Here is an 18,364-nt window from a genome sequence, read left to right on the forward strand (position 1 = left end):
TGTGATAAACGAGTTAGGTCAATAGTAATCTAAAAGTACTTACCTAAAATGTGTAATGTACTGTAGTATGTTATTAAACTACTATTTGTGTCATGCAATTTGAAATGAGTAATGGATTGCACTTTATCAGTAATCCACCCAGCTCTGACTAGATTTATCTTCATAATTATTTATTCTTGTTTTTATCAGGCCTGAACTTGCGTTATAATCTAAATAAAACTACAGTCATAACAAATTACACGTATTATGTATTATGCAAAATGTTATCAGTGTGCATTCAAGCTTTTCCACAAAGACATGTTTGTTTATTCTGACAAGCAATAATAACAATATGTCAACAGGTAGCCGCTTACGTGCATTATTTGGTTAAGGACTGTTCCAGCTTCATTGTTTGACACTGCATCAGGAGAACTCAGGAAAAACCCTAGTGATTATTGTAAGTCTAATGTCCTAACATCAAAGCTAAACAATTAATTAACAAGGAACTCTGATTCTGATTCTTTACGGTTACAATCAGTAAACAAAATACACAAATGATATGAAATGTGCATCAGTTTAATCACCATCATATGGTTCCTCTGGATTACATCTGTGGAAATTAAAAGATGATGTTTAGGAGAATATTGGGTCAGATATTATCTTCTTAGTTCCACAGAAGAAAGACAGTACTGTAAACAAGAGCAATATTATTTTTGGATGTTTTTATCACATCAACAGATTTCTTGTTGTGACAGCACACCGTTAGATCAGGTTTGCTCTTGGCAGCACTTTCATTAGCTCTGTAGACGTCACTGGTTTTCCCAGGGATTTGCCTGTTTTCTCCACCTCTGCATTAATTTTCTCTAATCGAGAGAAACCGTTCTCACACCCGTTGACACACATCCAATTATAAACTTCTGTTTTCACTTTAACACTGATGTATGCATGCATTAATTCTTCACAGCTTAAAATCTTGGAACAAAATCCATTCAATGACAAATCATGGCTTGTATTGTTCAGTCATTAAAATGCTAACCCAAACCTACTCTGACTGTGTGTGCGGTTCAAACCCAGTGTGATGCAATTATCTCCTGCTGAACCATAAAAATGATGCAACAGCAGAGAAACATGCATGTGCGAAACAGATGCTCAAAGACAGAAAAAGCAGCGGAATGCTTTTGACCAAACCCCGTGAACTCTCGATACAGGCAGCATTTTAATGAATCACAGATGCATGTTTCAACGTGAACGTTTTTCCAAGGTGCAGTAGTTAGAATAATAAGGCTTCTTTATAAGAAGTCTAGATCAAACAAAGCATTATACATATCCCTCACATAACAGACTATTCAATAACAGATAAATATAAACTGGAGAATGAGAGAACTGAGATTTTGCCCAGAGTGTAGCCTTGGTCAAATAACTTTAATTCATATCTACAGCTGAATAATAGCCATGTTCATTTTATTTTAAATTAATGTAAAAATGCATCCATTCGACATCAAGTGACATTCTAAAATAATAAAAACATCCAAAAAACAAAAAAAAAAACTACAATTTGTATCGATGGATACATCTACATCCTAAACACGATCATCCAGTATATAATAATAATAATAATAATAATAATAATTGTTAAAATGTTTTTAATTAAGCCTATTTTGCTCACCAATACTGCAATTAGTAATATTGTGAAACATTATTACCATTTAAAATAACTGTTTTCTATGTGAATATGTAATTTATTCCTGTGATCAAAGCTGATTCTTCAACATAATCCAGTTTTCATTGTGTCATGATATATATATAATTTCATAATTCTTTAATGAGCAGGAAGTTCAAAAGAATTGCATTTATTTTAAATGGAATCTTTTTTAACGTTATAAATGTTATCTAATGCATATTTGCTGAATAAAAGCATTCATTTCTATGAACCACACACACCTCAAACATTTGTATGGTAGCATTTTACAGTTTCGGCTTAAAAACAGTGTTTTAAACACTGATAATAATCAGAAATGTTTCTTGAGCAGTAAATGAGTGTATTAGTAATGATTTCTGAAGATCATGTGACACTGAAGACTGGAGGAATGATGCTGAAAATTTTGCTTTTTTTAATCACATAAATAAATCACTTTAAATATATTTAAAATATATTCAAATAGAAAAGATTTCATTTAATTTGAAATATAATTTCACAATATTACTGTTTGTTTTTTGATTCACATGTGCATTAATGCAGCGTTGATCAGCAGAAGACTTTTGTTTTTCTAAGTAGAACTCGGTGTAAATGTGATAAACTGTCATGGAAATAATATAAAAAATTAATAAAAGAGTAAAAAAAAACCTGACTTTTTCTTCAAGTACAATGTATTTTATTTCTTGAGATTTTGGGGGTGAAATTTGACCTCATTCCTTTCACACGCTACTGAGTGAGTAACAAGATATAGACGTGCAAGAACAAATTCCCTTTCTGTACGATGAACAGATTTTCTGGAATGTCTTTAACATTCTATTTATAGCTAGTTTCTGCTTCTTAAAATAGCACTTATCACTTGTGGTTTGTAGAAAATCTGTTATCAGTTATAACACACGATCCTGGAAAAAAAAAATACTTCATGTTATGCTTTATATATATCTCACAGGTATGAGGGAGCCTGTGTTTGAGTATGACAGACCTCCGGTGTATCACCCACCACAGAAGAAATACCCTCACGGACAGCCTCTCAGATACCTGGACCGCTACAGAGATGGAGCCCAAAACACCTTCGGCATTTATTAAACATGCGTCTATCATGATCACAGCAGGGCTTTTGTGTGTAATAAACTACATGTTATCAGCTGTGTTGAGATCTGTCTTTATAGGTGCATTAGCTAAATTTTGTGCATGGTCTGTTTATAGTGAAGCACGTTCATACACATTGTAATCCATTAAAAAAAGCAACTTTCTGTTGTTCAACTTGAGAAATCTGTCTGAATAACTTGACCTTGTCTCAGAATTCAGGCTTTTTTTTCTAATTACAGTTCTGAGAAAAAAAAATCTGTTAATTGTAAGATGCTAATGATGATCACAATGCTAATGTTTTTCTCATAATCATGTTTTATAAGTTTGACATTTTCTCACAATTTGGATTCTTTCCCCGCTTACAATTCAGTGAAAAAAAAGTTGAATTTTGAGATTTTTCTCAAAGTTAATTTTGCTTTTTTTTTTTTCTTCTCAGAATTTGGACTTTGCATCTTACAAGTGTTTTTTTATTATTATTATTTAATTGCAGCTTTTTAATAATTTTGAGAGAGAGAGAGAAAAAAAAACCCATTAAATTGTAATATATAAACTCAGAATTCAGATTTCTTTTAAATTCTCTCAATTGTAAGATTACATCTCACAATGCTGACTTTTCTCCTCCTAAAAAATGTAAAAGTGAGACTGAAAAGTTTTTAAAAAGCCACTTATTTTATAGAGATCGCAGGGTCAAATAAAGCAATAAGACCCAAGAAGCTGTGAAAGTATGTCAGCTAACAGATGAGGAGTGCCCCTTAAGCTGTTTGGATTCATTAGAAATCATTGCTTCATGAGGCTTGCATAATCCATATAACTTCAGCCCAAATTTCCATGAAATGCCTCACTATTAGTCAGTTGTACCCATGCTCTTTTTTAAAGTATCGCCCCCAGAAACAGATTCTCATGATACCTATCTTGTGTTATTCTGTTCAGTGGTTGTTTAGTCATTTGATTTTGACTTTCTTCATGAGGGTGGTGTCCCGAGGGGTTTAAAGCGTTAATGCATTTCATGCTATTAATAATGCATGCCAAAATTAATCTGATTACATTAGCTAAAATGAGTAATACACTGGATTCTGTTACTAACAACTATTTTCATCACGTAATTTGAAATAAGCAACAGATAACAATTTCTGACTATATCTTCATTCTTGTTTTTAATACTAATGTTATAATCTAAATGTTCAAACAACACAGTCATAAACTAGATTCAGCATGTCAACATAATTACAGTGGAATATTTAAATGTTAAAAAAAAGTAAGTGTGGATTCAAGCCGTTTCACACAGACATGTTTATTCTGGCAAGATACGTCAACAGGTAGTGAATATTTCCATTTGTTCAACGACCGGTTCGACGTCATTGTTTGACACCGCATCAGAAGCACTTTGAGAAATGCTAGTGATTAATGTATAATGCATGTCCTGATATCAAAGCTAAACAACTCATTCTTCACTGATACAATCTGAAAGCATGAAGCATGAAGAAAAAGTTCTCAAATTACATGAAGCGTGCGTCTGTCCGTCTACTCACCGTCTACTCATTCAACTTTATTTATTCTCTAGAAATGAAAAGATGATGTTTAGAAGAATCACCCAGCTGCTCTTATTATACAGTGAAAGTAAAGAACTACAACAATGCACAAGAAAACATCCTATTTTGTGCACCATTTTTGTTTTTCAGATGTCTGAAGTCATATGATAGTTTTGTGTGAATAACACATTCACATTTTCAATCGATATTCCTAATTTTTCATTGTGTTAAGAAGAGCAACACGAAAATTCTGCCAAACGTGATCTTTTTCTGCTCCGAATTAGAGAACAAATGTGAAAACCACAAGTGGGCGAGATAATTTTTGGTTGTTTTTATTTCAGTTCAGATGTGCTCTTGGCAACGCTTCTCAGGACCAGGCGATCTTCAGCATCTCGTCCACATCCAGAAGTTTTTCCCTGGGTTTTCCAAGGGATCTGCCTCTTTTCTCCTCCTCTGCATTAATCTTCTCCCACTGTGAAAAAAGCACCGTCCTCACACCTGTCGACAAACATCACACTCGTGATCACAGATGCATGTCTCAACATGAAAGTTATTCCGAGGTAGTGTTCTTTCTAAGACATTCTTTGGATTGAAAAACATGTATTCTTAAAAAAAAAAAAAAAAAAAAAAAAAAAATCCCACAATGCACTGCAGCGAGCTCACAGAATAAAAGATGCATACAAACTGGAGAATGGGAGAAATATACAATAAACAACTGCGAGATTTTACCCAGAAAGGAGCCTTGGTGTCTAATTAATATTTGTATAACTCGTTAACTTTATTTTAAATTAATAAAAAAAATGTCTTAAAAAAATTAAACATTAAAATAAAAACATTAAAATTAGAATAATATGGAAAAAAAGCTACAATTTGTATTAACGCACAATATAATATTTGAATTTAATTTTCATGAATTGATATTAGTGCCATATTAAATAAAATATACAATTTGTGTTAATGCAATTTGTATTTAAAAAATATATACAATTATTTAATTTACTATTAATTAAAATGTATTCATTTATAAATAAATGTAAACACTGGCCATTTTACTGTCATGTTAAAATAAATTTGAATTAATGCCTTGTGATATTTTTCTTGCAATATCATGTCAAAGCATTTTTCCTCACAAAACATTGATTTATTCTTAAAATGTTATTAATATTCCTCAAAATCTTGTATTTTTTGGTATCTGATTATTCTAATGTGGCACTACAATGCCATCAAACATACTGATGCTGATACTATTATAAGATTGTACCCAATAATCTGATAAAACGCATTAAACCTGCTCTTAACTACACTCTATCAGCAGCTGTTAGGATCCTCATTTGTATGCTGACGTCACTTTTAATCAGGTTGACTTTAGTAAGGATGAAGCGGTCTCTGGGTTTCGGTATCGAGTGTGTCTGACCTCGTGTTTGCAGAAGTGCAGTGATCGCTTTGGCGCCTGGTTTGTTGACTGACAGATCCAGCTTGCCGTCCTCCATATCCTGAATTAAAACACGTGCTGTATCAAAGCTGTCGTTCATTGTGGTTGCGATCACGCCGGTAGGTCCGCGTTTGACCCAGCCGCTGCAGTACAGACCTGCCCAAACATTATAAGTCACACAAAATTATAAATTATAAATGCGAGAGTGAACAAACATATACATACACATATATATATATATATATATATATATATATATATATATATATATATATATATATATATATATATATTTACATACAGTACAGACCAAAAGTTTGGAAACATTACTATTTTTAATGTTTTTGAAAGAAGTTTCTTCTGCTCATCAAGCCTGCATTTATTTGATCAAAAATACAGAAAAAACTGTAATATTGTGATATATTATTACAACTTAAAATAATAGTTTTCTATTTGAATATACTTAAAAAAAATAATTTATTCCTGTGAGGCTAAGCTGAATTTTCAGCATCATTCCTCCAGCCTTCAGTGTCACATGTAACATCAGTCGATCACATGATCATTTAGAAATCATTCTAATATTCTGATTTATTATGAGTGTTGGAAACAGTTCTGCTGTCGAATATATTTGATCAATAAAAGGTTCAAAAGAACTGCATTTATTCAACAACAACAACAAAAATCAAATAATATATATTCTGATAATAGATTTTCTTTACTATCACTTTTTATCAATTTAACACATCCTTGCTGAATAAAAGTATTAATTTTATTTAAAAAGAAAGAAAAGAATTACTGACCCCAAATTACTGACCAGTAGTGTATATTGTTATTACAAAATATTTATATTTTAAAAACATAGCTTTTTTTTTTATTCATCAAAGTATCCTAAAAAAGCATCACATGTTCTGAAAAATATTAAGCAGCAGAACTGTTTCCAACTTTGATAATGAATCATCATATTAGAATGATTTCTAAAGGATCATGTGATAATGATCCTAAAAATTCAGCTTTGCATCACAGAAATAAATGATAGTTTAAAGTATAATACATTTAAAAACTATTATTTTAAGTTGTAATAATATATCACAATATTACATTTTTTTCTGTATTTTTGATCAAATAAATGCAGGCTTGATGAGCAGAAGAAACTTCTTTCAATATCAATATAATCTCCAGATTATCAGATGTGTGGTTTTTTCTATGACAGGGCCTCAACCCCAGAAACCTCAGGAGATGTTTTTTACGATTATGTTTTTGGACTCCTACAAAATCTTTTCCATGAAAGACCACTAAATGTAGTTTCCCACTTAATGACACTCATCTGTTGCCGAATATAAGAACGCACAATACAACACACTGAGAATAAATTCACACTCTCTTTTCCTATAGTAATTATACTTGTCAAACTATGTTTTGTAGGACCATTTTGCACTTGAGGGAAAAACCATAAAACATAATTTACGCAACGTTGGTTAGATTTGAAAAGCTCCAGTCTTTGTAAGGCAATTAAGTGAAAGTCATTCATTAACATTCTTGTGTCGTCTCCGGAGGTTTCTGGCTTTGAGCTCCACACATCTTTCGCGTCTCTGACCTGCTGTGTCCTGCACTCTTCCCATCTCATTGGGCACGATGGCTCTTCGGGGGTCAAAGGGCACAGCGGGATCAATGGGAATGCTTTTATAGCCGATACTGCTGATGATCAGGCCACAGTCCACATCCTCCGTCTGACCGGTGACTTCTGCACGCGCGCTCTCGCCTGAACCCTGAGACACAACACAGACCTCACATCCGGCTTTCGCTGCTTGTTTTGAAATGCATAAGTGATGTAACGTAACACAAACTATTGTTTTCATATAAAAGAATCAATGCAAAATGCTTTGACGCCAGGGAAAAAAATCTTGAAAATTTCAATTGAGCAATCGCAATTGATTAAAAAAATCAAAGTTAACTGTATACAGTATATATGTACTAGTCCTATATATAAATATATAAATATATAAATAAATAAATATATATATATATATATATATATATATATATATACAGTACAGACCAAAAGTTTGGAAACATTACTATTTTTAATGTTTTTGAAAGAAGTTTCTTCTGCTCATCAAGCCTGCATTTATTTGATCAAAAATACAGAAACAAATGTAACATTGTGAAATATTATTACAATTTAAAATAATTGTTTTTAAATGTATTATACTTTTAAATTATCATTTATTTCTGTGATGCAAAGCTGAATTTTTAGGATCATTATCACATGATCCTTTAGAAATCATTCTAATATGATGATTCATTATCAAAGTTGGAAACAGTTCTGCTGCTTAATATTTTTTCAGAACATGTGATACTTTCTTAGGATACTTGAATGAATAAAAAGTAAAAAAAAAAAGAAGCTATGTTTTTAAAATATAAATATTTTGTAATAACAATATACACTACTGGTCAGTAATTTGGGGTCAGTAATTTTTTTTTTATAAAATCAATACTTTTATTCAGCAAGGATTTGTTAAATTGATAAAAAGTGATAGTAAAGAAAATATATTATATATAATATAATATATGTAGTAGAAGTATATTCAAATAGAAAACTATTATTTTAAGTTGTAATAATATATCACAATATTACAGTTTTTTTCTGTATTTTTGATCAAATAAATGCAGGCTTGATGAGCAGAAGAAACTTCTTTCAAAAACATTAAAAATAGTAATGTTTCCAAACTTTTGGTCTGTACTGTATCTATATGAAAGACATTAAAGAGCTCTGTAATTGACAGACATACGTACAGCAATACAAGATTTTTAAATAATGATTTCATTTATTAATGGATAAAAGCTGCCCAAACCTAGCTGACTCTGCGTGAAATAGTAATCAGTCCTGTTAAATCATGAAAGAACTGTAGTTAACCACATTATTATTATTTTAAATCTGAGTTACATTTCACAAGCCACACACAGGCCTCACATAAGATATTAAGAAATCACTTAAAGAGAAGCTGTTTGACGAAGTGAAGCATGCTTAAAGAGAAACTCATCATGCTGCAATCTGATCTAAAGCAAGAACAGATGCCAAACTAAATAGTTGACACGTATCAGTCTGGAAAAGATTATGAAATCATTTCTAAGGCTTTGTGGCGAACCACAGTCAGAGACATGATACACAAACGGAGAAAACTTGCAACCCAGTGGTGGTCCAGCTTTTTTTCCCCTTAATAAATGAAATCATCATTTACAACTGCACTTTGTATTTACTTGCATTATCTTTGAGTAATAATAAAATTAGTTTGATGATTTGAATCTTTTAAGTGTGACAAAAAAAAAAAAAAAAAAAAAAGTTAATTATATATATAATAATATATATATATATATATATATATATATATATATATATATATATAATTAAAGCAGGCATGTATAGTGTATAAATGATCTGAAACTATGGTGCCAATTATTTAATTTATCTGGAGTATTTGTATTGTGATCGATGAAAGTTAATAATGTGGATGTATCAGACACATTAAGACTACAAACTCGTCTTAGATTAAATCAGGAATAATTGAAATTGACATCCAATTAATGCTGTAGTAATCAGTTCTGTAAACCACAAACTTCCGCACCAAACAGAAAGCAGGGTTTGTTATCGTGCAAGATATCATCATCATCATCATCATCATCATCATGCTTCTGCTCTCAGGACTTTCCAGATTTACAACGGAGACAAAAATGCGTTCTTGTTGGGTCAAAACAAAGCTCGCTAAAACATTAGCGCTCAGATTACTGAAACAACTGTGTGTGGCAGAGCCCTGCTGGTTCAACACATCGTCTAATTCAGCTTCATTATGATCACGTTTAAATAAATCTATACATCCAGACAGTTTGGAATAAGAGTCCTTATAAATCCACAAAAGTTGGTTTACATAAAACCCTTTTGTGATGCATTTCTGCAAATCGAAAGCAACAGATGAAACCAATGATTTTGTGCATCTGGAATATTTGTTTTGATCTCTGAGGTGCTTCAAATAAGTCACGTAGATGAATTACTCACATTAAGCCGAACATTTTTGTGCAATGAATGAAGTGCAATCCTAACAGGTCACTTATTCTTGGGCCTAGTTCTGTCTTGCATGTTTGCCTCTCAATCATTGAGTAATATAATGAAATATTTCATAATATGTGACGCTGGAGCACAAAACCAGTCTTAATTCGCTGGGGTATACATTTTTTCTATTATGCCAATTATCATTAGAATATTAAGATTATGTTCCATGAAGATATTTTGTACATTTCCTACTGTAAATATATCAACACTTAATGTTTGATTAGTAATATGCATTGCTACGAATTCTTTAAAGGTGATTTTCTCAATATTTAGATTTTTTTTGCACCCTCAGATTCCAGATTTTCTAATAGTTGTATCTGAATTTATTAAGTTTTCAGATGAAACTTGCTTGGTTTTGTGATCCAGGGTCACATATAAAGTTTAAGGTGACTGTTTTCTATGTGACTATATTGTAAAATGTAATTTATTCCTATGATTAGTCCAAATTTTTTAGCATCATTACTCCAGTCTTCATTTTTAATAGTAATGTTTTGTAACAATATAAAAGTTTTAATGTAATTGTTGGTTGATCAATTTAATGTTGTTTTTTATTTTCCTGACCCTAAACGTTTGAATGGTAGTGTACACTGTAAATATATTGCTATATTTATTAATATATAATTATTAATATATAATTTTTGTCAATTCTGTTTACTTTTACTTTTACTTCACGTATAATCCAATCAACCATGGAATAATTTGCATACGGGTGACCGAGCAAACCAAATGTAAACCATGGGCCATGTCCAAATCCCATTCTTTCTTCAGTAAGTACTTTTTAAAATAAGCAATCATTTGGCGAACATTATTTTAAGTTTGAATGCAATCTTGATGTACTAAATTCCCTATGATATCATTTTCACATGACCAACCAGCAGCAGTTGCATCACATCACTATCATTCATAAATCATCTACTGCTTCAAACCCACATGGGATTGAATAGCTAAGTGTTCATCATACGCAGAAACACTCCAGAAGTAGCACGTCATCCAGGTACTTTCTTCCACTTTTGTGAGTAATTTGTATTTTGACATGCTTCTTTTGTTGCATACAATTTTCCGCCTACTTTACAGTATCCGGTTTCAGATGCGTCCATGGCTCTTATCCAGTTTTGCACGTTTACCTCAAGCTTATTAAGAGCCAATCGGATTCCAGTAGCTCTTTTCCCATCAGCCCCAGCGAGAACCTCAACAGGACTGCGAAAGAAGCGCAAGCCCCAGCATTTCTCCGCTTTATCATCTCCTCCTTCCTTTACGGCTTTCATCATTAACTCTGTCAGTCTTTTTCTTGGCCTGGGAAGGTCTGATCAACACACACACACACACACACACATAGAAACATTTTAATGATCTCCCATTCTAAACCTCAAACATGCAGATAATGCAGAGGAATGCAATGGGAAAAGTTAGTATATACAGCAGAAGGAATGTTAAGACCTGTTTAAAAGACTTGCATTGTTGATTTACCCAGAAAATCAGGTTCATAAATACAGAAATGCCTATATAATAGTCACTCATTGTGTGGAGAAAGTTGTTACAGCTTGCTGCTGTTCCCTGACAATTTGAAAAGGAGTATGTTTTTAAGAATAAAACCATCTGAAGTCAAAGGATAGGAATAGTGAGAACAATTTTTAAGTTTATACTTCCACAAATGCACAAAGTTGGATGTGTAAAGTGTACTTTTGCTCAATGTATTTCGAATATTTAGAAAGTTTAAAATAATACAAATCTGACTTTTGAGTAGTTCCCAGATCAAACAGATAAAATACCACTTAAAAGTTTTAGATTGATTTTAAGAAGAAGTCTCTTTTGCAGACCAAGGCTGCATTTATTTGAACACAAATACAAATAATAAAAACAATAATATTCTGAAAAAAAAAAACAATTCTAAATAACTATGTTCTATTTTAATATATATTTACAATATAATTTATTCCTGTGATGAAAGTTGTATTTTCAGCATCATTCCTCCAGTCTTCAGTGTCACAATCCTTTAGAAATCATTCTTATATGCTGATTTGATGCTCAAGAAACATTTATGATTATTAGCAATGTTGAAAACAGTTGTGTACCATTTTTTAAGATTGTTTGATGAACAAAAAGTTCAATAATAGTATTTATCTAAAATAGAAAGCTTTGGTAAAGATACTGAAAACTGCCAAGACCGACACAGAAATAAGCTGCACTTTAAAATATACAGAAAATTGTTATTAAAAAAATAAAAAAATAAATAAATGTATATATATATATATATATATATATATATATATATATATATTTTTTTTTTTTTTCACAATATTTATGCTTTTTGCTGTATTTTTTATGTTGTTTTCTAAAGTATGAAGGACAGAAAAGAAAAGGACACTTATCTCAAAAACTCCATCTTGTTAGTATACTTATGAAATTACGTACAGCAAACAAATGCACTTTATCTGATGCAGTATTTTTATTTGGATTTTTTGGATTTCTGATTAGGAACTGTTCACAATGTCTCAGATGGACCACCTCTCTCATTTCCAGAAGAGATAAACAAAGCAGTCCTGTTCCCTGGGGCCTTTTAAAACTTTCCCCTTGCAATTAAACCATATAAGTATACAATATATTTCAAGCGTGTTTTCCACTCTTCAACCAACCACAGCTGTCACTCAAATGGTTTTATTGCCTTTGAGTGAGTGAAGCAAGAGAGTCTTATCTTGATGGAACACGCAATTCAAAGAATACATTTTTCTTTTTCTTTCAGTTTGGTTTAGGATTTCTTAAGATTTAGGATGTGCGTAAGATCATATTACTGAGGTGTAAGATCAGTTAGCTTCAAAAAGAAATATAAAACCTGTGCTAACTGAAACAATACAAGTTGTGGACATTATAGCATAACAATGCAATTTTTTGTAGCCGGTTGTTTTTACACTACAGGTGTAACAATGTTGAATAGGAAATGCACAAAAAAGGAACAAAAATTATACAATTATTTATAAAGTTACATTTTACATTAAACATTAACTAGCATTTTTAGGGTAAATGCACAACATAATATATTTTTTGGAAACCGTGATGCACTGTTTGATCATTAAAAGTAAAAAAAAAAAAAAAAAAAAAAAAAATCTCTTTTTACATTATAACATGTCTTTACTGTCGTTTTTGATTTAATGCAATTTAATGCATCACTGTTTCATAAAACTATGAATTTCTTAAAAGAAAAATTCTAAACCAATTTACAATAACCATAAAAAAAAAAACAGCAACAAAAACTGAAAGGACAGATGCCTCGAAATGGTTTGAGTAAAGATGAAAGGAGTAGAGTACACATCTGCTCACATTAAAAACTGAATTGATCCGAGTCATTTGCAAACTTCAAAAGCATCTTCAGACCAGATGATTAATTGAGTAAATTCATTTCCCAGATCATTTGATCTGGAAACCAAGAATTGCCAGACAGGAATTGTTTCACACCCTTCCCCTTTAAAGCAGTTATTAAATATCACTATATTCAACTAGTTTTATGCTTTTATTTCTAGAGCTCAATGTAGCATTAACCTCTTAATCTCCTTTTAGGTTTGACTGATGGAAGTCAGGGGTTCGGATTGACATGAGGTTTAGTTTGATGTAAATGCAGTGCTTTGATTTGAATGTTTTTACCTTTCAAAACTTCTGCGATGCCCTTAAAGTCAGCGGGCAGCATATCAGCCCTGACCTTTGGCAGATTGACCATCTCTCTGAGTTCCTGAGGACATTAACAAACATAAACAGCCCTGTTCCCTTACACATTCATTTTGAAACCTTGCATTTGCAAAGTACATAAACTCTATAATTGTAAATTAGAGTATATAAGGTTTTTTCCATTATGCAATACTCAGTTTTTTTGTCCCCTCATGCATTCAATCAACAGGTTCTTCCACTTTATTTTCCAAATCCACAGCCAGATGTCACTCAAATGTGTTTAGTTCACTGCGAGGGAGTGAAGCAAGAGAGTCATACCTTGATGGTACACGCGATTTGAAGAGGTCCTCGTCGGCCTACGATCAAAACCCTTCGCACTTTACTGTTCGCCAATGCCTCTAGGGAATTCTGGGAAATATCAGTTTCCTGTAAGTAGGGAGTAGAGAACAGTAAACTAAAATAAAATGATCAAAGACAAAACAGGAAAGGGTGGTTTACTGAGAAAAAAAAACCTTTTCCTGAGCCATTACAGAATTTAAGTGATGCTTATCAGCTCATGTGCGAGAAATAATTCATCCAGAAGACAAAATAAGATGGAAATGTCCTTAACCTCAGACCACTGAACTTGGTTGTTCACTAGACAGGTTTAGAGAAATGTAGCACTGCATCACTGTCTCATTAATGGATGCTCTGTAGTGAATGGGTGCCGTCAGAATGAGAGTTGATAAAAACATCACAATAATCCACAGCACTCCAGTCCATAAAATGTGAACTGATGGACTGGATTACTTGTGTATGTTTTTATCAGCTGTTTGGACTCTCATTCTGACGGCACCCATTCACTGCAGAGCATCCTTTGCTGAGACACTGATGCAATGCTACATTTCTACAAACCTGATGAAGAAACAAACTCATCTACATCATGGATGGCCTTGATGGGTTAGTATATTTCCAACAAATTTTCAGTTTTAAGTGAACTATTCCAATCAGCAGATATTCTTTTTATATTATCTATGAATTTATTAATATAAAACTCTTCTCTAAACATGTATTGTTATATTTGTAAATTATTCTTTTATGCCAAAAATCATTATAATATTAAATAAAGATCATGTTCCATTAATATATTTTGTACATTTCCTACCTTAAATATATCAAAACCTAATTTTTTATTAGTTATATGCATTACATAGAACCTCATTTGGACAAATCTAACGATGTTTTTCTCCATATTTAGATTTTTTTGCACCCTCAGATTCCAGATTTTCAGATAGTTGTATCTCAGCCAAATATCGTCCTATCCGAACAAACATTACATCAATGGAAATCTTATTTATTCAGCTTTCAGATGATCTTTCAATCTCAATTTTGAAAAATTGACTCTTATGACTGGTTTTGTGGTCACATATAGATTCACTAGCAATGCAGAGTGTTTTAGTTAAGATCCACATCCACATCCAAAAAGAAGATATTCAGAAGATACTCAAGTTTGATTAATGGAAGTCAATGAGTCATTTGACTGATTCAAACCATTAACAAGGGATTGGAGATCGATTCATGAGTTAAATAATTCCTTAAACTACTTCAAACCCATTACCATCTTGTACTTTTGCATGTATCATAACTCTCTCCAATCTGGATAAAATCATCACAGTGGGCTCAGACCTTCAGCATTTCTACAGGAGCCAGAAGTATTCGGGCAACATCCAGGGCCACATTCCCCTGTCCAAGAATCACAGCGGTCTCACAGCTGAGATCTGGATGCAGCTGCAGATCAAAAGAAATAACAGAGGCTTGTTTAGGGGGTTATTAAACACCAAAACATCCGAAGCGATTCTGAAGATAATGCACCTCTTTATTACAGGGCAGTCCGTTGTACCATCCGACAAAGTCTTTAGCTGAGAAAACGCCAGGTAAGTCTTCACCTGGAATTCCCATTGACCGATTTCCTTCAGCTCCGTAACTCTGGAAAAAGACATGGTGCAGAGGAGGATGATTACAGGAACAGTCTTGGTGCAAAATTAAATACAATTATATGGCATGCTAAAATAGTTCGGAGACTGTTCTTTTGTACACTTTCACATCAGAAAACATATTCATGGTCAATAAACATCTTCAGTTTACTTTTAACAGCTGTAGCAACAATCTTGAGTGCATGAACTGATCACATGTAAACTTTGAATGAAATATGAGTCACTTGGATAAAAGCACTTGCCAAATGCATAACAGAAAATGTAAATATTAGCATAACGCTCTGGCTAGTATACATGGTTTTATTTAACTGACAAATGTCTAGAGTGCATTATTGTGAGACGAAGGCACACAGAATTAATATCTATATAACGCATAAGCACAGACAGATTTGAGAAAGCACAGGACACAGTTTGAGTGAGGGGAGAGACAAATTTTAAGTGCGCACACTCTCTTCGGTTTTAAACAATGACTAGAAAAGTCAAAAGAAGTATAAAAGGAGGTGCAAGTAGATTTAATTTATGTTTTTGACAAATGCACAAAGTTTGATACACACTGCAGTTTAAAAGGTTGAGGGCCGTCTCTTATACTCGTCGTGGCTGCATTTATAATTGTAAAAATAGTAAAGTAATGCAATAACTTATGCAATGTTTTTTTTCTAATTGAAAGCATTTTAAAATGTAATTTATTCATGTAGTGCAAAGAGGCAAATTAGATTGTGGAATAAAAAAAATCAATTAAAAAAATTAGCTAGCTTTTTGTATTCAATCTATTTGTTTTCTTTTTATTTATTACACAATTAACAAAAGCAAAAAAAAAAAAAAAATCCCTCTAACACTAAATTGCTCTATCCTATCTGTTTTCATTTTATTTATTATATAATATTAATAAAACCCTTTCTACGTTTACTGTGTTAAGCTAACCGTAACTTGTCAAAGCATGGCAAAATGTAAATGTGATGTAAAACAGGAATAATCTAAGCCTGCATATATAAATGATATTTCCAACTGACACACTTCAGCAAAAGATAGAAATAAGTGACTTAGAAACACTTTTGGATGCTGGAAATACTAGTGTCCTAATATATATATATGCGTTATTTATTTATATACAGTACAGACCAAAAGTTTGGAAACATTACTATTTTTAATGTTTTTGAAAGAAGTTTCTTCTGCTCATCAAGCCTGCATTTATTTGATCAAAAATACAGAAAAAAACTGTAATAATTTGATATATTATTACAACTTAAAATAATAGTTAACTATTTGAATATACTTTCAAAAAATAATTTATTCCTGTGACGCAAAGCTGAATTTTCAGCATCATTCCTCCAGCCTTCAGTGTCACATGTAACATCAGTCGATCACATGATCATTTAGAAATCATTCTAATATTCTGATTTATTATGAGTGTTGGAAAAGTTCTGCTGTCTCATATATTTGATCAATAAAAGGTTCAAAAGAACTGCATTTATTCAAAATTACTATATATTCTAATAATATATTTTCTTTACTATCACTTTTTAGAAATGTAACACATCCTTGCTGAATAAAAGTATTGATTTTATAAATAAAAAAAATTACTGACCCCAAATTACTGACCAGTAGTGTATATTGTTATTACAAAATATTTTTTTTTTTTTTTTTTTTATTCATCAAAGTATCCTAAAAAGTATCACATGTTCTGAAAAAATATTAAGCAGCAGAACTGTTTCCAACTTTGATAATGAATCATCATATTAGAATGATTTCTAAAGGATCGTGTGATAATTTTCCTAAAAATTCAGCTTTGCATCACAGAAATAAATGATAATTTAAAGTATAATAAATTTAAAAACTATTATTTTAAGTTGTAATAATATATCACAATATTACGTTTTTTTTTTCTGTATTTTTGATCAAATAAATGCAGGCTTGATGAGCAGAAGAAACTTCTTTCAAAAACATTAAAAATAGTAATGTTTCCAAACTTTTGGTCTGTACCGTATATTGTCATTGTAAATTTTTACTATGCAAAACTGGCGCTTAGTGAGTGATGAATCTGAATTCAGTGCTGTGTTGTGGTTCGTGTCCTCACCAGCACTACAGCGTGGTAAGCTTGTCGTAACTCGTCAATCGTCACATCTTTACCCACATTCACATTGCCATGGAAGCTGCATCGTTCATGCTGGGCCGTCTGAGTAAAACTGTTAATGACATTCTGGAAAATTCAAATGAAAAATAAATATATAAAAATTTATTGATAGGAAAATAAATACTATACAAGTCAATGGCAACCAGCAAGTGTTTGATTACAAGCAATCTTCAAAATAACAGCAGCTCATACAGGTGTGGAACGACATGAGGGGGAGTAAATGATGACAGAATTTCTTTTTTTTATTTTGGATGAACTTTTGCTTTAAGTTTAACGGTATCTAACATGTCATCAAGACTGTGTCACTCAGGATGCTATCACATGAATGCAAGAACATCTGAAGGATCTGTACTGACAGTCACAACTTACTGTAAATCAGACATGGACAGACATTCGTGTTGTCCTGGCAGTAATCAAGCTCTAAACATAGTCTCATTTTTACTGATGTTTCTTTTTGCATTTCCTACATGAGGTAATTATTGATCGAAACTCTCGAGCACTATTGTGTCACACAATTACATTGTGTTACAGTAAATGCATGCCTCATTTCCCATAATACTTTTTAATGCTAAAGTCCTATTGCCAGCAAATTGCAAAGTTCAAACAGATAGTCCTTATCTTAATAATAAGTGATTATATATTACAACAAGGGAGATGAGGAGGTATTATAACATCAAATCAGATCGAGTCATCATGAAACAGTGTTTGTAAACTACATGCAGCAAATAACAATATATAGTCAATATAAATGCAGCATTAGAACACTAAGTTTTAAT

The 18,364-nt window shown here is 32.0% G+C and overlaps 1 protein-coding gene across 3 annotated transcripts in view; it reads right to left on the reverse strand.

The window, feature by feature from the left end:
• Positions 1 to 4,033: 4,033 nt before the first annotated feature.
• The window catches only part of fdxr (ferredoxin reductase), a 20,439-nt gene continuing 6,108 nt past the window's right edge, over positions 4,034 to 18,364 (reverse strand). For all 3 annotated transcript variants that reach the window (XM_026275997.1, XM_026275995.1, XM_026275996.1), the window contains 9 exons: positions 17,532 to 17,654; positions 15,336 to 15,449; positions 15,150 to 15,251; positions 13,803 to 13,910; positions 13,464 to 13,548; positions 10,952 to 11,130; positions 7,317 to 7,488; positions 5,705 to 5,878; positions 4,034 to 4,788 (listed from right to left, as the gene is read on the reverse strand). In XM_026275997.1, the coding sequence (XP_026131782.1) occupies positions 4,658 to 4,788; positions 5,705 to 5,878; positions 7,317 to 7,488; positions 10,952 to 11,130; positions 13,464 to 13,548; positions 13,803 to 13,910; positions 15,150 to 15,251; positions 15,336 to 15,449; positions 17,532 to 17,654 (1,188 nt within the window). In that variant the 3' untranslated portion in view covers positions 4,034 to 4,657. The remainder of the gene's footprint in view (positions 4,789 to 5,704; positions 5,879 to 7,316; positions 7,489 to 10,951; positions 11,131 to 13,463; positions 13,549 to 13,802; positions 13,911 to 15,149; positions 15,252 to 15,335; positions 15,450 to 17,531; positions 17,655 to 18,364) is intronic.

The sequence above is a fragment of the Carassius auratus genome, chromosome 12 (assembly GCF_003368295.1).
Source record: "Carassius auratus strain Wakin chromosome 12, ASM336829v1, whole genome shotgun sequence".
NCBI lineage: Eukaryota > Metazoa > Chordata > Actinopteri > Cypriniformes > Cyprinidae > Carassius > Carassius auratus.